Source organism: Athene cunicularia (assembly GCF_003259725.1).
Source record: "Athene cunicularia isolate RWA chromosome 1 unlocalized genomic scaffold, athCun1 chr1_part2, whole genome shotgun sequence".
NCBI classification, from domain to species: domain Eukaryota; kingdom Metazoa; phylum Chordata; class Aves; order Strigiformes; family Strigidae; genus Athene; species Athene cunicularia.
This window is the reverse complement of record NW_020799092.1, coordinates 33529480-33553858: the sequence shown is the minus strand read 5'-3', so window position 1 is coordinate 33553858 and position 24379 is coordinate 33529480. Positions and strand designations below refer to the sequence as shown.

General features: G+C 40.1%; 2 protein-coding genes across 2 annotated transcripts in view; one reads left to right on the top strand and one right to left on the bottom strand.

Moving 5' to 3' along the window:
- The window catches only part of PLEKHG7 (pleckstrin homology and RhoGEF domain containing G7), a 33177-nt gene that overhangs the window by 1047 nt on the left and 7751 nt on the right, over positions 1-24379 (top strand). The window contains 13 exon segments of the mRNA XM_026864774.1: positions 230-252; positions 5544-5671; positions 6962-7002; positions 8938-9033; positions 10155-10304; positions 12281-12376; positions 14574-14669; positions 15939-16052; positions 18397-18571; positions 20457-20572; positions 21338-21431; positions 23869-23944; positions 24218-24221. Coding sequence (XP_026720575.1) covers positions 230-252; positions 5544-5671; positions 6962-7002; positions 8938-9033; positions 10155-10304; positions 12281-12376; positions 14574-14669; positions 15939-16052; positions 18397-18571; positions 20457-20572; positions 21338-21431; positions 23869-23944; positions 24218-24221 — 1209 coding nt within the window.
- EEA1 (early endosome antigen 1) overlaps positions 12926-24379 on the bottom strand; it is a 96455-nt gene continuing 85001 nt past the window's right edge. Inside the window, exon 31 of the mRNA XM_026864794.1 lies at positions 12926-13009. The gene's annotated coding sequence lies outside the window, so the exon portion shown is untranslated. The remainder of the gene's footprint in view (positions 13010-24379) is intronic.

Genomic DNA, 24379 nt, shown 5'->3' with positions numbered 1-24379 from the left:
ATTGCCCTTTAATAACCAGCTAGTTTTGTGTCATGCTATTTTTTCCCCCTTCCAATATAGAAAACATTCTGGATAACATGAGAGTTCTCCCCCTTTCTCCTCAACAGAGAAAATAATTAGCCAATGTCTATGTAGTACATGTCTCTTAAAAAATGAGTACTTTTTTCACAAAACCAAATTGTTTACTTGATTTCTGACCAAGTAACAAGAATATCTCTCTTTCTTTCAGAAGAATGGATTGCCTATACAAAGGTATGCATGTATGTTTTACCTTACTCCAAGCTTTACTTCTCTACATTTTTAATGAATTCACTTCACTCAAAGACAAAACTGAACAGTAAAGCACTTACGTGTGAATCAATTTAAATTTGTAGATTTGCTTTGTGAAATGCCTGTCACCAGCTTGTTAAACTAAACTTTTAAATGAGATTTTGTTTCAAAGGTGGCCCTCTCCCCAACACGTTTAGCTATATTTCAAACAATCTTTCAGCTAGACCATTGGAGAACTATGCACTAGGAACTAACTGCCAGAAGGTCTGGCTGTTTGGATTAGCAGTATCAAATTTCAGCTTGAAGAATGTGAAACACCTCGAAATCTTGAGCAAAATTCTTCAAAACTTTGTGGGAGGAAAAAAGGAGCAAAGAAGCTATCAAAACAGCTCAATATTGTCCTCATTCATGGTCAAAGCAGATCTAGGACTGCTATTGGATTGGGGGACTGTTAATCCTACAAACTAAGAATAATACTTGAATTGTATAAATTAGTGCAGGCAATATAAACTGCTGCGTACTGTAGATCTGTGTAGTGAATTGGATCAAGCTCTTACAAACAATTATCAGGAAGTAAAACCTTGATTAGACATTAGTTTGATTCAATCATGTTTGTTTCCTTAAGATGTTCAAATGTTTACAGAAGGGAAACGAAGCTTCTTTTCTCCCATACAAAAAAGAAGTAGGAGCCAGTACCTCCCTTAATAACCCACACCTCTCTCACTAATGGTGCAGTGCTCACTTCACTGCATGATTTCAGGTGGAACATGCGGGTGAGTGAGGTATATTGAAAACAACAGCACTGGTGAGCAAGTCTTGGTGAAGACAGAAGTCACCTCACAGCAAACAACAATACACTGCTTCTGTGACTCTACCATAACGTGTTTCAGGTGTTAAGGCAGTAGACATCATTAGTTGAGGTATATCTCCTCTTCTTCACAATGCCTACTCATTTTTCAGGTAAAAGCTCTGTTATAGCCTACACTTTACAAACAGGTCTTTGTTTCAAGTATGTTTCTGTTTGGGACTGGGTGGCTTGGAGAAGACTGATAGTCTATGAGTCATTGCACAGTGCAGTTCCCTAGACAAGGCTTAAGAGATATGTGTGTGTATCTGAAATCACACTTTCATCATAGAAGAGGCCTCCTAGATTTTCTGAATCGTTGCAAATTCCAACCCACTCTTTGACATTTTGAATTTACAATGGAGATGGAGAGACAAGGGGAGGGAAAGATCTTTTCATCTCAGTGTGAAAACAGGTGACCTGTACCTATTATGGGAAGAGTCTGTTCTGATCAAACTCAAAACTGTAATACATAAGCATATCTCACTGACAGAGGGAAGATTTATGTGATCTGTAGAAAACTTTGTGGGAGAATTTGAAGAACACTGAATGCAAATCACTAAGCAGGAAAACATTACACATTTAATGTACACATTTTCCATTAGTGACACTAGCCTGGCAGCTTCAGAGGGAAGCCACTATGTGCCAGCTACGATATTGGCTCTGGACTTCTATCCAGATGCATTTTAAAATCAAGGAGTCACACAAGGAACACAAGCTTTGTTCCACAACCACCAGCAGGAAAGATTGACAAAAGGAGGTTTGGATGATGTATTATGATTTCTATTTTTTTGTCTTGACCAATACTAGAATGTGCTGAAATACAAAACAAAAATCACCAGTTTCTGCTCTAAACTTTTTTTGTCAAGTTGCATTTGGTCCAAGGTCTGGGCAAGGGCTGTATTCAGCTTCTCCTTTATCTGAATCATTAGTCTAACTCCTTAAAAGCTACTCCCTTCTTATCACAGCCAGAGAAAACTGCTGAAAATGTCAGATTATTCTCTCCATCTAGAAGCACACAGGGACAGCTGGCAACCCTCCTCCAAGGCTGAGTTATATATTGTCCAGAGTAAAAACACACCTCCGTCCTTCAGTTCTAATGAACTCTCCCCATTTCCAGGCTGCACTTTCAAAAGCCTTTCTTAAAGCACCAATGCTCATTTTAAACAGCCTTTCCCCACACAGCCCTCAGTCAGAAATGCCAGTACATCTCTGTCGACATAGCAACATACCGAACTGATGCCAATTAAAAATAATCAGCCAAAATAAATAAACAAAAAGGACAAGAAGGGCAACACAGAGAAAGGTGTGTGTGGTGGAGACAAGTTGAGATGCTAAAGCCAACACTGCCATGGAAGGAAACTCTGAGCTCATTTTCTTCTTGCACCATTTAGCAAATCAGAGACTGAGTGGAAAACTGGATTGCACTATTTCTTAAAGACAACCAGCTAATAAAGAGTCCTCTCAATAATTGCCAAAGCAGCTCATTTTCAATGAATTGAGGGAGCTGGGCTCAACTGCCTTGAAATGATCCTCTTCCTCTTTTAATTTCTCATATGCATGTAAAGTGTCATGCTAACTCTTTGAACCAGGGACTCCAAATACTCTCTCCCAGTGGGGCTTGGGTAACAGTGTCATCACCTGGCAGCTATCTCAGTACTGTGACCACCCTATAATGTTGACCTTTGTAACCTCTTCAGTTGCTCTTATTATCATCTAGTAGGTATTCCTTTAAATAGCGTATCTGTTATTTCAGTAAGGTGATTTATGTAGATGTCTGTTCCCTGGAACAGCTAGTTAGGCTAGGATTACGGACATACAAAGATACGGACCTCTAAAAAGCAATCAGCTGAAACTCTCCATGCCCTAGAAACAACTATATACACAGAATATTTATTTCTTCAGATCATGAGCTTCTCCAGTGTCTTTAATCATTTTCCATAACTTTGTAATGCAAACCTGTGACATTATCTTGTTTCACAAAACACGTAGATTTAAAGGAGGCATTATTGCAGATGATATCTCCTCAGGTGCTTGAGTTCATCCCGAAAGTACAAGTGTTTCTTTCACTCAAACACTTCAGTCCTCTGCCCCTAGTAAGATGGCATACAGACTCAAAAAGTGGTAAATTGCATTACACAGCATTTCAGTAGTTTAATTTCACCAGTAAAAACAACAAAAGCATCTAATGTATCTAATATATCTACAGGCATCAGGCCAGGTGATCACAAATACCTGTACCTTCATTTGTGAAGCATAATAATTTAGGCATGTAAGCCATTAATCAGCCAGGCATGCCAGATTGAAAAGGTATGTTGTAGATACATATCCAAGTGTCCTTGGCATGCTCCCACACATCACAGGCTCACATACCTATGTGAAGAGCTTGTTTAGACATATGTGTGTCTGAAGTTCAAGGCCTTTTTGATCTAGGAAAATAACACCATTTAACTCCATTAAATGAAACTATGCTTCCCATTACTTAGCTTCATAAACCACTAGCCTCCAACTTCAAAACACATTCTGAAATTGAAGTAGACTAGGTACTTTAAAAATCAATAATACATTGGCAAAATTTTACTCTAAATCCAACCTGAAATAAATCTCCTGAATTTCTCAGTACAGGAGCAACAACTGTAAGAATTATCCTTGTATTCTATTGCAGCATCTGGCTTCTATAATAAACCAGCTGCCCAAGAGACTGTATTGTGACATCACTAGAAGTTTCAGAAGCATTTTAATACAATCATTACCAACACTTAAAATCTGTACTGGGTAGCACTCAGTGCACCTCATCAGGAAGCAGTCTCCCTTGCACTGCTATGGTCTTCCTGACAACCAAGAAACAGACCCCATCCATAAAAGTTCTCAAATGATGTGTTGGGTTCAATTTCATGAGAAACCTCAGAGTTTCAATGTAGACCCCTAAAGTTAAATATATAGATTCTATGATCCCCATGCACTAGGGCTACCAGAAAAAGAAAAGCTTTTAGAGAACTCTTACATTGTACGTTGTAAACTCCTCAATACATATCTTTCAAGCCCTAACACGTCCATGTTTCAAGTGTTAAAGTCCCAGGCCAGGCCCTCCTGATAGCCTATAGCCTACAGACCTCTCTGTTGTTAGGAGCAGTTTTTCCTTTCATCTGCACAATAAATTGGTTTAGCTAAGACAATTGCAAGCAATGTTACTGTCAGATCATAACAAAAAGCATAATCTCCATGTCCTGCTATTCATATCAAATGCCTGTTCTCTACCTCAGAGCTCATCTGCTAGTTGATAAGTTGTCAAGTGACTATTCATGCACTTAAAGAGAAAAATATATCTGTCAGGTTTCACATCAGATGTTGGCAAATGGCTAGATATTCACAGCAAGCTACCTGCCTAGGCAAAAGAAACAGTAAGAATTATACTTAACTGACCAAAAATAACATGTACAATAAATGGTGACTGAAAACAGAATTTTTTACATGCGTACTTCCTTCATGCTTCCTCCGTCAGCTACTTAATTACTGACCCTTTGAACTCTTAACACAGTCTTCATGCATCAGTCAACTGAAGACAAGCACAACAGCTGTAGACATCAGTCACTCTGCAACAGTATACTAACATAATTCACTAGGTATCGGTGTGAGTTATTAGCAAAATCCCAAAAGGATTTTGATGTGCACCAATAGTTTCTGTATTTGAATGCAAGCAGCCTCTGGCACAAACACGCTGCTGGGTATAGAATGCCTGTGTCACTTCACTTGATGGATCTACATCCTGGACAATGCCCTCCGTTAGTAACAACAATAGTTGGAAACAGTCATTTGTTTTCAATCAGCAGGGCCACTAAGTCATATTATATTCAAAATACAAAATATTTGAATTAGTAGAAAAAATGCTGAAAAGATTTAGAAAGAAAATAGCACAAACTAGCCAGAAGGTTAAACATTAAGATAAAAAAAAAAAAAAAAAAAAAAAAAAACCCAAACTGAAACATTTTAACTGTCACTAGTAATGCTGTCTTTTCTTGAAATCACCTGAGTTATATAAAGGTTAAAATTAATGACAACCCACATATCAGCTAGGGACATGGTATTTAACTGCTCCTTTGGAATCCAGTACAAAAACATAGATTCTGAAATCTCACTCACTTTTTTACTAATCTCAGAAGAACCCATGAATTTCCAACATTTAAATTCTCTAAGTACCTATTATCTGAGCCAAGCCATGACCATAAACAGCAACAATGTGGAGTTGGACAGATAATTAGATATTTGTTGTCTGTCACTGAAATTTTCTCCTCATTGTTCCATTAACACTTTATGGCATAGCATTTGGTTTCTAGCTCATTTCCTCCTGTATCAGCAAGGAGTACTTCAGCAGTGTCCTCTGCAGCCACGAGCAGAGAGACATGACATGTGTTGTTCTTGTGTCTCACAGATCAGCCAAGCACAAGCATAGCTCCATGGTAGTGAGTCTGCCAGGACTCGAGATGCTCCCTGGAGATCTCCTGGTGTCAGGCCATGCCATTGACTGCCTGCACCACGCAGCCCTCCTGCTAAGTGCAGGTCAGACAAAGGATGGGTTTGTTTGTCTCAGCCCACCAAAAGCCACAACTAAAACACATGTGTGTGTGGAATAGGGGGCAGAGGGGTATCAGTGCAACAGCAACATGCAAGGCAGCACAGACTCCACGGAGGATCCTGTTACCCCACACCAAAGTGACTGCACCACTAATTTTAAAATTCCCTTTTTTTTTTTTTTCCCCTGCATTTTATCATTGAATGCAAAATGTAAGAGGTAGATGAGGGGGCCAGGACACAGATCACCTCCCTCCTCCACAGGCTAGGAGCAACCAGAGCCCAGGCCAGGATCTCCACCTGCCAAGGGTTACAAATTCCTACCTGCACAGCTTCAGAAAGAGGGAAGAGAGTAGCCCACGCCACCTTTTCCAGTAGTGTTCTAATCACTAGGGTAGCAGACCCAACTCATGGTTAGAGGTTGCTCACAAGACCTTCCAACACTGAAATATAGACCTGCAAGCAATTTCCACAGATACCTATTGGGAATATAGTACAGTGTGCAGTGAGATAAAGACCAGAAGATGCTGATGACCAGAGATAAAAATTTTCTCAAAAAATAAGTCAGTCATAGCCAGCAGTTTCATGAAAGCAAACAAGACAGCCATCTCCAGAAAGAATGACCAAGGCCTTCAAAATCCAAAATGAGAAAGTTTTGACTATGATTCCCAGTCACACACAGGGCTGAGAGTAGGTGCCACATCTAGAAAACTCTTTCAAGTTTCTTGCTGGACAAACACAGCATTTCTCACCTCTCACCAGTGCATTCCTACATCTAGATACCCAGCTTTCCCTGTACCTCACTAAGGACCATGAATTACAACCTGCACCACTGTGCCAGCCCCTTGACAGATGTGAGGCTTAGGTTTTATAAGACTGTTTATTCACAGGAGCTTTAAATACTTGCATAGCTCCAAAATATCAGTGATGAGAAGACAGGGTCTAATTCTTGCTTCAAAACACTTAATATCTTCAAGTATTGGCTTGAAGTATGATGTGTTTTCTCATGTAAAGAATTGGCAATCACATACTGATCATCTGCAGCAAGTGGGAGTGTTTAGCATCATCCAAGATCCCATCACAGATAGACATAATTCTTGTTGGGAGGAACCCAATAGGTTTAATGACTTTTAAGTCTGGTGCACAAACTGCCTAAAACACAAGTATTAAATCTGAGCCAAGTATAGTATATCAGGCTTCATCTAACAGCTACAACAAAACAGTTTTATTTTTAGCTATTTGTTTCTTTACTGATAACACATTTGTTTTACCCATTAGAGTCCAAAAAGCCAAGGTGGCCATTTACCAAAAGAGGAGTTGTGAGTATTTCACCATGTTTTTTTTTCCTTGCACTGACCTTGCCTTGTCCCACAACTAACCTGGGTAAAAAGAGTTTCTTTACTTTGCTGTCCTTGGAGAAAGGCAGCTAGCAGGTGAGCTGCACTCAGAGGTCTCTGCCCACCCTGGGACTGCTTGGACATTAATCTGCAATGAAGGTAGGGTGGCTCCAGTGCAGCCACCAGTGCCTCTGCATGTGATGCACATGAAAACACAGTCAGTGCCGCTGTCCCCCATCCCTGTGGGTGGTGGGAGGAGAGGTACCCTTGGCACCAGAAGGGCAGAGTGGGGTGGGTAAAGCAGGAGCTCTCATTCAAGGTGTTCAGGGTTGACAGCAGGTCCAGTGCAGGTCCCCCAGGTAAGAGAGCACAAGGTAGGTAAGTCCGTCACATCGTTGCTTTGACTATAGTGTGTTCAGTATTTTCTGCATGCCAACCTAGTCCTTAGTGCCTGAGGGCCCTGGAGTATCTGCCTATCTCCCACTTACGTGGAAGGGATCTAGGCTTTACCTATCAAAGTAGCTTTTAAATGCTTTCTTAGGCCTTTCCTGCCTTATGGGCACCCTTACACGCACCAGTAAAAGCATACACACCAATACACTTCAGTTAATTTCCTTGTCTAACACATTTCCTTGTCTCTTCCAGTTATGAAAATTTTCAGTTACTACAGTATCCGAATTTCCTGAGTGTTGCTCATCATTCAGAAAATTATTCACAACTGTCGTGATAACTTTGCACCCCTAAACAAGTAATTGTGAACAGTCCCTTCCTAATATTTTTTGCATTTTATCTTCTAAATCTTGACTATCAAAGGAGTTTGTGCAAGTGAAACCAATGCAAGGGCTCAGACTAGCATGTATGACAGTTCCCAATTCATTGGATAGCATTTCTATAGCATTTTAAGGAGCATGGCCTAAACCCGAGAACTTTTAAATTTAGCAAAATATTTGAAATTTGCAATAATATGCATTTGATATTTAGCCAGAATGTGATTTCTGATACTATTAAATGCCATAAAATTTAATTTATGAAGATTTACTGGGGCATTTGTTAAGGGTGTATATATATAATTGTATTATTGTTTCCACACCATTTCAAACTATCAGACTATCTTTCAAGATAGAACTGAGATGAAACTCTGAATTTCAAATATTATAATCAAACACATATTTCAAAATTGGCTTCAGTTCAGTGCCTAAAGTTCAGACAATAAAAATCCATGAGTATATTGTTCCAGAGAGCAGATAAAACTTAGGCAAACACTTTCTAAGTCTATGCTCACAGCACTAAATTAGAGTTCATAAATATTGGTTAAACTTTTTACATGGCACACTCAGCCTGGAAAACAAAGCCAAACCAAAAGAAACTGGGTTTATTTCATGATCCCTCACACAGACAAATTCCTCCTGCTCTTTAAGTTTTCTAAAAGCTCATTTTAAAGACAGTACTCTGCAGCCAACCAAAGTTTTTTCAATATGTAGCTCAAATATAAAATTGAAAATAAATAAATACACAAGCGTCATATACTTATGACAGAAGGATTTCAACTACGAGTTTATTGTCCCCTACTTCTGACAGTGTTAAAGGAAGCAAAATATTTTATTTGTTCTGTCTTCCAAGGGTAGTCCATTGTCTGTTGCCATACCAATGATTTGCCCTGCCAAAGACTTCTTTCTGTGTTACATAAATAAGATCTTACACACCCACACCTAAACCACCTACACACCCCACCCATAGCTACAAATAAACCTGCCATCACTGCCTCATCTCTGTGTAGGAGAGCCTGGAAATATAAGGAAATCACTCAGTTAAGGGCAAGCTCCTTACAGATCAGAGCAAGGTTACCAAGCTGGGTAAACTTCTTAATGGTCTTTAAAACACTGTATGAATCAGGAGTGGTTTTTTGTCATTCAACAGAGTAAAGACAAACAGAAGCAAGCAACTGATCTGAAACACTGTCTTTCAACTGTTAACATCATAGACTGCAGCACATATGGATTTTTCTGCTTTAAGGTATCAAAATACTCAGTATACTTTACCAAGAGTACTTAAAGATGGGGATTAAAATTTTGTGTTCAAGTTACCATTTTTCACTACATTAATATTGATATGAGACCTTTCTGCAAAATTAATGCATAAGGTATATTTTTGTGGTTTGAAATGGAAGGGCAAGGGGGAAACTGAGTGTTGTAGGTTAACAAGGACCCTCACAACCACCTGGATTTTGCCAGGCTTTCAGTATGCCCTAGATCAGAGAGGTACCACGTTCAGAAAAAGGCATCAAGACAGACTTCTCAGCAGTGCCTGCAGATCTGGGGAAAGAAATTGCAGCATCACAGAGCTGACAAATGGGGCACGGTCACCCCCACTGCTGTCTTAGGGGTATGTTTGGAGACAGCCACGTAGAGGTCAGTGACAACACCAAGGTTTAGCTGCAGAAATCCTACCAAAGCCTGTCTGCCAGATAAACAAGGTTCCTGGCCTCTGGGCCCCCATAGCCATAGAAATGCCAAGCTTGGGCTACCAAGGTGATATTCAGATAACCCACATCTAACACCATCAACTCCCCCCCCCCCAGTAAACCTTTTGCTTCTCAAACAGGCTGTTTATAATATGCAGTTCCTTAGACTTGGTTGTTGAGGTCTCCTGACAGTGCCTAACTTACATGTGAACATCTGACTTAGGAGCAGGTCAGTAAGTGATAGTGGACACCTTAGAACTAAACAACAATATCCAAGTAGCTAAGACCTAGTCCTTTGGTACCTTGATTTTACCATTTGAAGAAAAGTAAATCCATTCCTGCTTTCCAGCAGCAGCAGTAGAACAGATTAAATTCCTTAGCAAACTACCCACTATTTTTTGATACAGCATCTTACAAACATACTGTGTTACTTTCAAATTCAGTGTGTTTATATTCTAAATATTTTGAAGGAAAATGTCAGGTTTTAAAATCTTTTTTAAAGATTTTTAAAAGGTTTTCTTAAATATTTTTAAAGATTTTTTAAGGTTTCAGAAAAACAACTAGTACTGGCAGTCAGGCTCTTTACATGGGCAAATAGACCATAGATTCTTTTCATAAGGTCTGAAGCAGTTGATGCAATAGTCAGTGGTTCTCTTTTTTCTCCAATCAATAGAGTAAACCTTGTCATAAATTTATAAAGGCACAACAGACTGAGCAGAAAGATATCATCTGCCGGTTAGAAGTGAAAAAAGAAGCAGCAGTGTGGGAGCTTTTCACAAGTGAATGCACTTGCTTTCTGGATCATTTGCTCATTCTCAAGATGGTAACTTCAGATTTCATTTCTCAAAAATAATGAAACATTATTTGCCCAGCTGTCAGCATGGCAGACATAAAGCCACCTGTAATCTCTCATTGGGTATCTAAAGGGGAATGACTTAGTTTTTTCCCCATCTAGCCTGCTCATCCTGTTTTCACAATCCCCTTCAGTTTTCACTTCTTGATGGTATCCCTTCTTCTGGACATCACTTTCTAGTGCTTTTCAAACACTATCTGAGAGCAGATCCTTCTAGCAATTTCAGCTGATATTCCACTATTCCTCTCACTAATACTGAACAGAAGCCCCTCTCCAATTCACTGCACTGGATATTTTTTTACCACTAGTCTGTAGCATTATACTCTTTGTTTAACTTCATATAGAGCTGTGGGTAGATTATCCTGACTAGAGCATGAAAAACCTCAGAATTCAGCAGACCTGAAGATCTAATATTACAAGAAAACAAGTAAACTAAAACCAACTCCTCTCCCCAAAACTCCAAATTATCTCTATCATGTTGAATTTTAAGAGCTTTGAAATATGGACAAGAATATTGCACACTGTTACAAGAATAGCTGCACTATTTACATTCATCACACATCAAAAGTTAGTGTATTCATTTAAAAGGACAAAATCTTCCCTAAATACCTTCATATCATTTTTCTCTTATTCCGCATAGACAATTTCTGTTTTCTTATTAAGGCAAAGGAAAAAGATTAGTGAAAAATTTTCCATGTTGCTGAAAAGTTAGACTAGGCAGTACAAGAACTGCAAAGTGAAGGGAATAGAGGAGTGGGCTGAATTCCTCCTTAGTGGGACAGAACAGGAAGGGAGAGGAAAAGAGTTGACGGGACCAGCCATTGGTCCAAAGCAGAATGGTAGCATCCTTCATTCTATACACTTTGTTCAGAGATATAAGAAGATTAAGAACAGGTGAATTCTGAGAAGGATGAGGATAGCAGGAGACATGCAGGCCCCTTGGTGAGTCTGAGGTAGGAACCCACAGATGAGCCTCAACCAACCCTGCATGACCCATGAATGATAAACTATTCAGTCCATGCCAGCTTCCCAAACTCTCCTGCCAAAGAAAGAACCCACTGAATTTGGGTGGCCAGTTTTACCAATACCTGCTGCTCTAAATACTTCCTACTATAGAAATATTCCACTGATTTTAATGAATCTTCACAGGGAACTTTAAGACCACCCTTTAAGTTCTCAGGTCAAATGTTCATGGCAACTAAAGAATTACACAAGGGTAAGCAAACAGTCTCATTAGCTCTTCAGTCTTGGCACCTGGGTGATTGGTATTTTCATTAATGCTTTTCACACATACATAAAAGAAATTCTACTCTGTAATCTACATTTTGTGAGACTTTTTCAGATTTAGGTCAGATTCAGCACAGCTCCAAGATCACCGTCAGAACTTAAAAAATACAAAATCTTAAACATACACATGCACAGTAATGTAAACATAAACATTCACTCAATACAGGTTAAAAAAACAATTCAAAAAATCCAAACCTTCACGAGCCCTCTACTTATGCTATTCCGACAATTTTTTCCTTATAGTAACTTTAAACAACTTCGATAGTAGCAGATGTATGGGGTAGGAAAGAAAGCATTTAAGAAGGTCATAGAAATCTGTAACTATGACTCTGATATTATTAATTCCTTCACACAGATCTACAGGGGGCTCAGTTGCCCCTCTTCTGCTAGAGAGCACAGCAGGGACATAGTTGCCTCTGCAGCAGCCACAGAGACACCGCAGAGACATCACTCATGCCTTGCTCCTCACACAAAGCCCAATATTTAGCCTTCAGGCAGGTCAGGAAAAGTTTCTCAGAGTGTCGTCTTCTGCCCTCCCCGAATCAAATTACCATTTCATGAGAATTAACAGTGCAAATATGTTCTTTCCAGAAAGAAAAAATGAGATATATTGAACTGGCACAAATAGTAAATAACATGGATTTGCTTTGGTTTTAAAGATATTTATGAACACTTTAAAATACCTCCAGAGCAATGAACTTCTCTTGGATGTTGGTTTGTGGAGGCTTTTCACAAACTTAGAGGAGTTAAACAAGGTGAGTAAAAAAATGCCTTACTGAGATCAGAAATCAGTCAGTCCAATAAAAGGAGACAAGAAGCCATCCATAAAGTTTTTATTCAGATTTAATTCTCACATTTAGAACTTAGTTCAAATAATTAGTCTTTCTTTCATTTGTATTTGGTGTATCAGTGAGGGTCAGAGTTCACCAGGGCAAATTACTTTCATGTGCCTCCAGCAAAAGATAAACAGGCATTTGAACGTGAAGGAGAGCTTATTTGGCAGGTGTTTCTGAAGCAAACATGAGCTTGAGACTAACTCTCATAAGCAGTATCCTTTTAAAAGGATTTGTGAAGATAAACTCCAGTGGCACAATCTGTACAGCAAAACAGTAAGAACAGCAAAGTAACTACAATAAGAAGTTTCCTTTCACAAGCAGATGGGCACAAAGACTTTGCTATCTGACACTCCAGTAGAGCAAGTTAAAACAAAACGATGACCCCTCTCCAGCTGGGGTTTCCCTTGGCATAGGTGGAAAGGGTATCTGCTATACAGATGGGATGCTCTGTGTTCATGTGCTACTTACCCTCCAGCTTCCAGGGGGAAGGAGACCACAAGGCTCCAGCTCTTTTCTGCTTGTGGCCAGTTGCTGGGAGACCATTTTCATCTCCTGGAAGTTAAAGGAACTCATAAGTCCAAAATAGCCTTTATATAACTTTAGAGGCAAAATAGAAGTTTTTCTTAGCTTGAGAGCTTTTTTACAGGACACCTCACCCTTAACAGCAAAGTGAATTTTGGAAGGGGCTCTTCAGCTGCATAAGTTGAGTGACTGCTCACAATCACATCACATTCCCCAAACCAGTTGCCCACTTCAAATTCTTTCCCTTATTGTAACTCCCTTGCCTTAACAGTTAACATCTTTTTAGCCAAAACAAGAAAAGCAAGAAAGCTCTTCAGAGTAGGGACAATTAGCCAGAGCTGAAACACATGAGCAAGTCACCTCTGCTCAGTGACTGACCATACACCAGATGAGCTGCTGTGACTGACCACCTGAGCAGGTTTGGAGATAAAAGGAAAGAGATTTTTAGCTGATGTGTTTCACCTTGGGCTTGCTGCAGGCTAAGACTCTTATATGCAGCCAACTACTAGAGTTCAGTTGATGTGTCATTGCTGATTCCTTTGTTCTTGTTCAAAGAAGGGAGTGAGGTATATTGCTGCATGTCATTTAGCAATAATAAAGGCTGTGAGCTTGGCTGGAGCTTGATCATGTCTTGAGATAATTATCTTTAATACATTTTCTATTTTGTTTTCTAATTTTGTTGTCCTTATCAATGAGGATTGTAAACCTATTATCACCTATTATGCATACTTGGATACAAAATAATGATCAAGTGTAGGAGAAGGTAGCTGCTTTCAATGCCTTTCTTCATGCATTTTACAGCATGCATTCTTCTTGACAGCAGGCTGAATCCATGAAAAAATACGTGCTGTAAAAGATGTAAAATGCACCTTTTGTCAAAATGAAAGAATAAGCATCATCCTATAAGCCATTCTGCCCCCATAAATGCACCAAAGCAAGCAGTGTGTGCAGTTACATCAGCAGTTCAAACCAGCATCACAGAGGATGATGTACCCTCTGGCCTAAAATTTGGCCTAAAGCTGAGCCTGGTTAGGAATTTGTGCGCAAACAGCATGTTCAGGAGGCAAGTGTGGGCTTAGGAGCAGGCTTTCACCCACATCTGACCGACACTGTGGGCACCCTTAAATCCAGTGTTAAAATTAACTTATGGGGAATATGTGACTTTTTATAACGTTTTAGAGAAATTTCCCTTACCTCCAACGGCATGAAACAATCTCAAACTATGAAAGATGGTATCTCATTCAAATAATCACGAAGACTTCCTTGTCACAGCTGTGATACACAATCAGTATTTTCCAGTAGATATTTTTCATGTCAATTCATGTTAAATACAGCTGCCACCATAAAATAAGTTTAAATGGAATAATTAATCTTGTTATCATTATGTAAGTGGGTATTTTTATAGATTTGGTTTAGCTAATTAAAGCATTCTGGGTGTAACTCTAAAACTAATTCTGGCAATGTCAGGGAGATAACTATAGGCACCCTCTTAGGCTTGGAGCCTTTGAAGAGATCAGGGATGGGAAATAAAGTTGTTTTAAACCTAACTTCAGAAGAACACTGATGTTAATTTCTCTTCTCCCACCCCCCTTAGATAAGTCTCAATTTTCTGAAAACATTTTTTGAAACTGTGAAGGAGCATGTCAGCAAGCCAGACTCTGCTATGGATTTCAGGTCCATTCTCAGAAAGGTAACATAATTAGAAGTATTCTTGCTTAATATCAGCAGGTCCTTGTAGCAGACCATTTATGCAAGTGCTTTAGAGCAATCAAGTCAGTCAAGGCCATGTAGTTTGGTCTCAGCCTCAAGCACCTCCTGCCAGTAAGATGTGTTTCTTTTTGTTCACTGACATGTTTAACGTGGTTGTGAAAAGGTGCTCTGTATGTGGAACGAAGTGTGGAAAGATTTTGCCTTCCTGCAGAACTGTAGCCCAGAACTTGAGGAGACTTTGGCCCTGGCAGAGGCGAGATTCTTGCTCTGTGGAAAATGTTGGAAATGCTGTGGAAAACCAGACCCCAGCCCCATCACTGGATGTTCCTTTCCTCCTCCCACTCCATTGCATAGATCCTTCCTTTACTCCATGGACCAGACCCACAAGTGTGTTTAAGTGCTTAATTAATTGCTCCATGGGACTGAAATACCTCTTGCACTTTGGCCTGTGTCTGCGAAGCAAGAGAGAGGCATGGACACAGCTGTCCTGCAGTTGCTAAGCACTGCCCTGCAACCCTTTTGGGCAGTCTTCATGGTAAACAAGGCAGTTGGCCAAACAGCAGTCTCCAGGGGCTCTGTTTCCTATACAGCTTCCCAATGACCAAAAACTTGGAAATACTAATACAGACAGAAAGGTTCATGGTACAGGTTCATGGACCTGAACTTTCCCTAGCAGTAGAGGTCATTAAAAAACTTCTGGGAAAACACTAAAACAGAGCCTACCTCAGGGTTAGTATTTTTAAAAGGAAAAAGGAAGCTAGAGTTTGGCCTCTCACCCCCATTACCTCTGACTTCAGGTGTTCTTATCCATAGTTTGTGTGCAATAGACAAAATCCTAGGCAAAATTGAGTTTTATCACAGATGGCATTCAGCATTTCTAAGACACTCAGATATAAGGTGACATGTGATATGAGGCCATGTAAAGCTGTTGCACAGATAGTGGTTCTATGTGAATTTCACATCATTTACTTCTAATGAGAACAAATATAAGAATGCTTCACACCTCTGCAGAGCTGTTAGAACTGTGCTCCCACTCATTGCTTGAGCACTGTCGTGGGGTTTTTTTACTGCTTTACCACATTTACTACTTTTTATCTTGCCCTTCACTTTTCTAATTCCCACTTTCTCTCTTCCTCTATTTTCCTAGGTACGAAGAAATCTCAGGTAAAATGCACATTACAAAACCAAAACTGTCGTTCCTCCCTTTGTCATGACATTTTCTTGATAAATTTACAAGTCTTTTCTGCAGTTTTTCCAGGGTGACCTCTGCCAGACACACCAGATTTATTGCCTTAATTATACCTCTGCTGTCTTCTACTTGGAAAACCTGAGACAGAGAGAGAATTTTGGCATCTACCTGAAAGTAAAGTGATGTGGTGGAGGTTGTTGTTGTTGTCTCCAGCCTTCCTACCTTATGAGAGGATTTTAACAGCGGACTAGGAAAGTTCATTAGAAGCAAACCTGTGTAGATAGCATTGTAATAAACTATTGTAACTAATTTGCTAAGTTAAGCAAGGCAGGTATGATATGATCTGTAAATGTTAAACCACACTATCCTGCTGTCTAAAGTATTGTAAAAATAGAATATGGTACCCTGTGTGGGTTTTGAAATGATTTGTAGTTACTATAACTTATATTACAATGAATGTTTGAATATATATGGATAAAATATAAAGTATGCCATTCGGTTGGAAAAATGTAACTACTTCTCGGAAACCTCATCACCTAAAGCTGATAAGTAAACTGCTTCTTGGAAACCCCACCACCTAGAGCTAATATGCAACCTCTTCTTGGACCCCACGCCCCCCCCACCTAGAGATAACCTGTAACTGCTACTTGAAGAAAAGCCCGCCAAAAAAATTGAATCATGAGGCTTTTAAAAGATCCAACAGGAGAAAAGCGCACCAAGAGACCAAGGCTTCAAGACTTCCAAAAGACCCCACAGGAGGAGGACAAAGACCCAAGCATCTCAAAGGACCCAATGGAGAAAAAGCAGGACAATTATCTGACGGGAGGAGATTGGTTAAAGACAATGACACAAGAGTATAAAAAAAGCTGCTTTTTGGAACTCGGGGTGCGTGTGGCAGAGCTGCGGCTCTCCATGCACCCAGCGCTGCTTTGCCTATTGCTTCCCACCCTAAATTGATTGAACCCAAATAAAAATATATATATTTTTATAAAAATTGGCTTTGTCTGATTATAACAGCATTTTACACAGATTTTTTGAACTGCAGAGGGTATCATAGGTATAAAGTCAACCTTCTGAGTGTATGTTCCCCTGCACATGTGAAAGCCCATACTTGTAATTTAGAACAGGCAAGAGGGGGAAGCTAAAAGGAAACACTGTATTTTTGCAGGCAGAAAATATGTCCTGCCAGCCTCTATCATTCAGATGAATCACACATAATCCCTTGACTTGATGAACTCTATCTTAACAAAGTGAATTGGTTGCAGAAAACAAGAAACAAAAATCAAGTCACATTGTAAAATCTCTCTCAAGTGTTTTACTTTGATACATGTCCTGCATATCAGCTTGGTTTAGATGTTGGGTGGGAACAAAACGTGTTAGGATATTATGTGCTTTAGCAGGCAACAGGGCTCACATTCCCTGAGTACAAGACAGCCCCCAGCCTCATCAGCATGCCGTAGCAGCAGTGACATGCACAAACCTCAAAACTGGAGGAGCATACAATAGCTTCTTTCTGCTTAAGGAAAGGGGTATATGATACAAGCCAAAACAAGGAGAACAGAATGCCAGGAGCATATCAGTGCTTTCATGTGTCTTGGGAGCCCACAGTCAGAGAGCAGGGTGGGTTTTGGCAGAGCCCCGGCAAGAAAGCCAGGCTTCTTTCCTCACTCATGGGTATTTGCTGACCCACGTGCCCACAGGGAGGAAGCAACATCCTGAATAGAACAGCAAGCAACCCCTCTACAACGACAGTGGTTTAGCTCCTCTGACAGCTTTTGTTTAACCATAGATAAAGCAAATGTAGAAGTTGGGATCAAAACACTATCAGTAAGTGAGCATTTGCCTCCCTCTAAGCCTGGAAAGAGTATTAGTGATGATTTTGTAAAGTTACAGCACTAGAGCTGGATCTGTCTTTGCAAACACTGCATCAGCCTGAAGTGACAACAGCCAGCACACCAGTGGGAGTCCTGGGGAGAGTGCTCTGCTCTTTCTGTCTTGTTATTTAGCAGACCCATGTGTACTGTAAATACTTTAGATTGATCTTCAACATGTAATGTTTTGTTACAGGCTGCCCAAAGCTGGGAGCACACCTCTTTGTAGCAGTTGAACTCTGCAGCTTTTAAGGCCTGGGAGTTTCACTTTGCTTGCTCCCTGACAAGGATTTCAAACACTCACACCTACAAAGTTCCCCAGTGGGAAGTAGCAGATGACCCTAAAGCAAAAGGCAGCCCTCAAACATAACTGAGGTTTTCCTGATAAAATTAAAACAGCAGATAAATATGAGCACTGCTCAATCTGTTAGCATGGCCACAGCATCTGAAATGGGAAGCAGAAATACAGAAAGTGAATCTGCAGGAGTGATGCAATTTAGCCTGTAGAGAGCCTTTATGCTTGCTTGCTTACTCTCACTGTGTGAAAAGTTCATTTTTAAGTAGTCCCTGTCTAATTACAGTCAGCTGATGATGCAGAAAACTGTTAGCTACCTCCCTGCCAGGGAGGAAGTTGAGGTCTAAGGCAGCGGTGTGAACAAAACAAACAGTGCAAGAGGCTGCCTCTGCCGGATCTGCTGGTCACTCCTTTGCATCGGCTGACGCAGTATCCCCTCCTCCTTAACAATGTGTGGAAGAGGAGCACTGATGAAACAGAGAAAGCCTTTATCTTGTCACTTAAAGAGAAGGTGGAGAGGTCCATGTGTAAGTAGCTAAGGTTAAGAGTCAAGGGTACAATTAGCAAGTTATGTGGCCTTTTTGTGCATGTTCTCTGAGTATAAATGGGTCTGGTCTCCCTGCAGAGATGAAATGAGGATGTACATGCCTTTCTACTACCCTGAGCCCTTCCTCATTCTGTAAGAAATGATTGGCACCACCCTTGTGCTGTCAAAGCCTCTCTGAGCAAGGTCATGGGACTCCCAAATCAGTGAGTCACTTGTATTTGCTCAGAATCATTTGCAGTGACTTGCAAACTATTAAGAGTAGATCACAAATTGGAACAAATCAAGTAAGATCTCAAATAAAGAGCTCTTTGAGTGGGATTTATGTCTAGGGAGGATTTGTTAGGGCTAATCCTTAATAGGATAAAATTTCACTTGCAAGGGGAATATTATGTCAGAGACCTTACCATGTAAAGTAGCTGGAGGAGCTATCTCAGCTACAGATTTTTTTCTAGCTATTGTAGATAAAAAGGGTTGGTCCAGGAATTTTTTTTTTTCCTTTCTTAATAATTTATTGATTCTAAATAGTTTTTTAATTCAGTCCTGTTTAGGAAGCTAGAAATGAATCTCCAAGTGTCTTATGGTCATATAATACATTAGCAGATAGGTTTATTCTCCAAAGGCTTCATGCAGCCCCCACTGAAATCAAAGAAGCCAATCTTGACAGGGCCAGGCAGCGCTTCATCCTCACAAGCAACACACCAAGGCCTTGAGCTACCCAACATGGTGGCTCACTCTCTGCCACCATACTTCTCCCCATCCTGGAGGCTAAAGGTCCAAATAAGTCCTTGGGAGATGAGGCAGAGAGAGAGTTAACGTCTTCCAGAGACAGATAAATCTGGGGGTCCTTTTTCTTGGGTAAATACTCCAATGACAGAATTATCACTTAAAAGAGAGACTCGGGTTCTTTCTCTTCTTGCCAAGTCTGATGAGGAATCTAGCATAATGGCCACACAAGGAGAACATGTTTGGCACAGAACAGGTCCCATAGGAAAATAAGATGGTTCTGGCACTAGTCTGGGGACTTGTGCTGGGAAAACAGCAGTTTTAGGTATGGCCCCCAAAAACCATAGGATATCTGGGGAATATTACTGGCAGAGAAATAGGTCCTTCCAGAGTTTAGATACCTCTGGACCAAGAAAACTAAAAATAGAGGAGTGACCCCCTCTTTATTCACAGACACCTGACAAATATCTGCCTTCATATTTTAATCAGTGAATCAGTGACATAAGGAAGAGTTGCAGTTCCAGCTTCCCCTTCTGGTGTGTGTCTGTCTGGAATCATTATCTGCAATATCACTCAACACAAAAACTTGAAATTTAAGTTGCAGGTCCATTAAAGTTTTCCCCATAATGGCCTTGAATCAGCAAAGACTTAGTTACCATTTTTCACATTCTGAGGTGCCCCCATTCCAGTTAAATACTTCAGTCACTTCTGGCACCACTTCTCCAAAAACTAATTCTCATTAATTTCAACAGTCTTTTGATCAGGCTGTATATAATGAAAATTATTTTTCTCTCACTACCCCAAAGAGTTTAGAAAGGCAGGATTTATTTTTTTTTAAAGAATTTTTTAAGATTACAGTTTAAATGAGCTTAATATGATTCCCCCTGTTCCCAAGTCAGATTAGTAACCACAACTTTTCATTTAGCAGTGAATTTAAGCATGTTTGAATGCATGTTCTGAAATTCTGGCTCTGCTGACCTAAGAAGAGTTCAACCGTTTTTTGCAGTGAGTCCAAGATTTCATCTGGGACTTCACTTACGAGGTGCTTTGGCTTCCACTGAAGAAAATCAGTATTCAGCATCTTCTAGAAACAGGATTGGTTTTGCCAGCCTTGGCAATAACTCATGTTTCACATATTTCAGGGGATCTGGAAGGTAAAGTCAAGTGGTTGGACAACTTTCAGAAGTTTAGGCAGCTGGAAGAGATCATAATTTGACCCCAGATCTGGGATCGTGACAAAAGATTCCTTGTCCCAGAGGTAAGCAGATTTTTAAAGGGCATTTTTCCTTGAGGAAGGTTTAGTTTCCTATCTATCTTTATAGCATGGTCTAAAGTTGGCTGGTTGGCTATATTCTAGTTACTGGGGATGGCTCCGCTCTAACAGAGATCCTGAGCACTGCAAACATCATAGCTGAACACGCAGGCAGTGCACAGTGCCCTGGTGGCAGCATGGGTTGCTCTCAGCTAGCATCCAAGAGAGCACAATCGTATGATCCAGGAGGAGTCTCCAGTGTTTGCTTTTAGAGGGGCAGAATGAAGTGGGATAGATGTATTACTACCTTTTCATAAGTATATGAAGTAGAAACTATTTGCATCTTTCACTCCTCAAGCTGAGCCAGAAAAATTTCTATTTACATTTAAATAGCATTACAAAAATTTACACAGCATACCTGGGGAATGTGCACATTTCTGCTGTGGTTACTCCCTTACGCAGAATTTAAGCATCATTATGGCAACATCATCAAGTGGGTCTCACCTCAAGAACTATGTTCACATGCAGGGCTGCAAAAAACATTAAACTCACTCTAGAAAAGAAAAACCCAGCTTAACATTTCAAAAGTGTAAACACATTTAAGCAATAGCACCGCTGAAAATACACAACCGTGCTCATTTATTAGCTGTGTGATGTGTCTAGCCTGAGATATAAGCACATATGTGCTCAGTTTGTTTAACTGCTGGTTGCCTCCCAGTTCATCATCAGATATGGAAGATTCTCCATTCTCTCTTTCTTTTTTGGGTGAAGTGCTTGAAGCAAAGCTTAAGGGAAAACAGCAAGGAAAACATTTTGTCTTCAGCAAACAGAATATTCCTTCATGAAGGGAGGCTAACACTAGCAGGTAACGTCCCTAAATGTCCTCGTATCAGGGGTTAGCTCAATAATGTTTTGTTATGGCAGGTCCAGAATGAACCTCTGCAACAGTATTTGGGCAGATGCAGGAAAGAAATAGCAAATGTGCAGCTTGTCAGGGAGAGACTGAGAAGCAACCAAAACACCAAAAGAATAAGTAATCTGCACAATTGTTTATTGTCACATCTGAACATGAAGTCTGCCAGGTGCTGAAGAAACCAGCTTGACTCTGGCCAGTGTCTGCCACTCAAATGGAGCGTTTTATTGACATGTTCAAGAATGTGGCAACAGGATAACAGCAAGTTTAGACTGTCCTATACAAGGTGCTCCATATGCCTGGAAACAATATCAACATACCTCACCTCTTTGGCACCGTAACAGCTATGTGTTTCATTAAAAATTACGAAAAGTCCAGAGTTTTTTCCTATTTTCATTTCATACTTCATGTCTGTAAAGACTGCTGTTTTGATGGATATCTCGGAACAAGAAGGTGTTATCCTACCAGGTGGATGTCCTTTTATGAACAGAGTATTCATACAACATTCCATTATCTCCACAGGTAGCACGGTGGTCCCAGGCAAGCATGTTGATTTCTACAGCACTGCTTACAGTGGTCTATCACCCTAGCAGAGAAGAAAATCACATCTCCAGACACGCAGACACTGTTTTGTAGCAGGGCACAGGTTGCTTGCTGGGTACAGCTGCTGAAGCATCTCTACCTGCACAGGAGAGGAAGATTTCCTCCTTTCACGAGCAGGAAGCAGAACTTCAGCAGTTTGGAGAAGACCATCATCTGAAAGGATGCTGGAAGATGCATGCCATGGTGGCTGCAGGGCTGTAGCAATGATTTGACAGAAATGAGTACAGCCCATGTCTTACATTTCCTTCACCATCACCTCAGGAACAGGGGTGAAGAGAATAAGCACACAACACTTTCTGACTCTGACCACCATTATTACTGTTATAAAGGGAGCAACAAAAGGGACATGGTCCATTTTTCAGTGTTTTTGTTTTCCTTCCCACATGAGGAGAATTCTAGTAGCAGAGGAGAAGGCACAACAACAGGGGACATGGGGAGCAGAAGAAAAGGTTGCTGCTGATGTTTACGGTGTGGCAGGCAGAAGAGAAAGCAAGCCACTCTCCTGCCAATGCTTTCTTCTGCACTCATTGCTCTCTTGATGAGACATCAGGCCCCAGTGCAGGAGGTAAGGGTGGCCATGGGGTGGCCACATTGCTTTCTGCAATACGTAATTAGAAAATGGAGAAGGAAGTATGAGTGTAACTCTTACCCACCAAGACAGCCAGCTGTCTGCAATCTGCAATACAAAAGTGCCTAGCTCTTGGCCACTTGTCTGAATGAAGTATCTTATAAGACAAAAATAGTGAGACAAGAAATTTTCAAGCCAAACTTCTCAGAACCCATGAAAGTATTTTAGGATTCATGAAGATTGTCTGGAATAGCTCTGATCAACCTCATTTGCTGTGAAGACTAGCTGGGCATTTCATGCCCAGAGATGCCCTATTGGTACAGAGTAGCCAGAGGAGAGATTATAAAGGATAAAGCCTGCAGCAGAGAAAGGAGGTGATTCTGGAAGTGAAAAAGGACAGCAAGTCTAGAACAAAAAGGGAAATGAAAGAAAGATTCATGGAAAGGGATAGAAGGAGCCATAAACAAGGAAGAGATCAAAGGACCAAGCAAATCCAGTCAAGCGTCCAGGTTTCCTGCAGGCAGTTGCTTAGAAAATCACTCTTGCTTTTGTTAAATTGCTTCCTATTATTTATTAAAATAACATCTGAGTTTTCAACATGGTTTGGAGATCAACCTGAAAGACTATGAAGAGTTCTCACATACATTTGTTGTCATATTTCTCACATCCTCATGACCTCTAAGCTAGGAAGACAAGCTAAAACTATTTTCTGTAGTTTTTGAAAGGTTTTTGTGATGCTATCAATTAACATTTCATTTCATCACTGCAAAAGCCTGTGAAGAAGGCAGCGTACCAGTATTTAAAGGTACCAGAAAAAGGTGGCACTTCCCTGTTTCTTTATCTCTTCATTTTTCAGAAGGTTCACTGTTTACTGGGTAGGATTTGTTAATTTATAGCATGCTGATTGTTGTATTTGTAGGTATTTCAGGTGATCCAGGTGACTTTTCCTGTCAGGCAAGTAGTTCTTTTTTCATAATGAGATAGCTGCTACAAGGTACAAGCATTAGTAGCCAAAATCAACAGAGATGTGATTTTTTTAAGCACTGCATTTGAGAGTGCAGACTAGGGAATGAGTAGTTGTGTACTATGTTGGAAACCGTGCTTCTTGTTAAAAGCATTTTATAAGATGCAGTGATTCATAGAAGTGCCTCATCTTAGAAGCAGCAATTCCTTAAAATAACCACACGATCAAATTGTTCTTTTTGTTTTCCTCCTCAGAAAGTGCAAGACTCCTTGATGTCTATCTCTTCCTATTCAATGACTTCCTCTTAATTAACAAAATTAAACGTAACAGGTAATAATGGATAGATATACATGGTGGTCATGTTTTTCATCTTCATAAATATTTTGAATGTCCTTTGGAAGATTAAACAATAAAAATACAAGATGATTAATCAGCATGAAGGACAGGTGATACTTCCTTATGTTAATAGCAAACCATAACTTACTCAAAATCCTGTTTCTAGTCTCAATATGTTACAGGAATACTATGACAGGCAGAATTTACATTATAAGACCTTAATATTCTCCTGGTATTTTTCTGATGTGCTAGATTCCTAAAGCTCAGAAAGGTTTCAAGAATGTAAGAAGTTATCTAATGCTCCCCTTATGACTCAGTCCAGCAACTTGAAAAGTTTAAATTTTTGTCCCAGAGATATTGGAACTGTTGGAAAGTAAAAAAAAAAAAACAAACAAAACCAAACCAAACAAACAAACAAGGGGGGGGGGG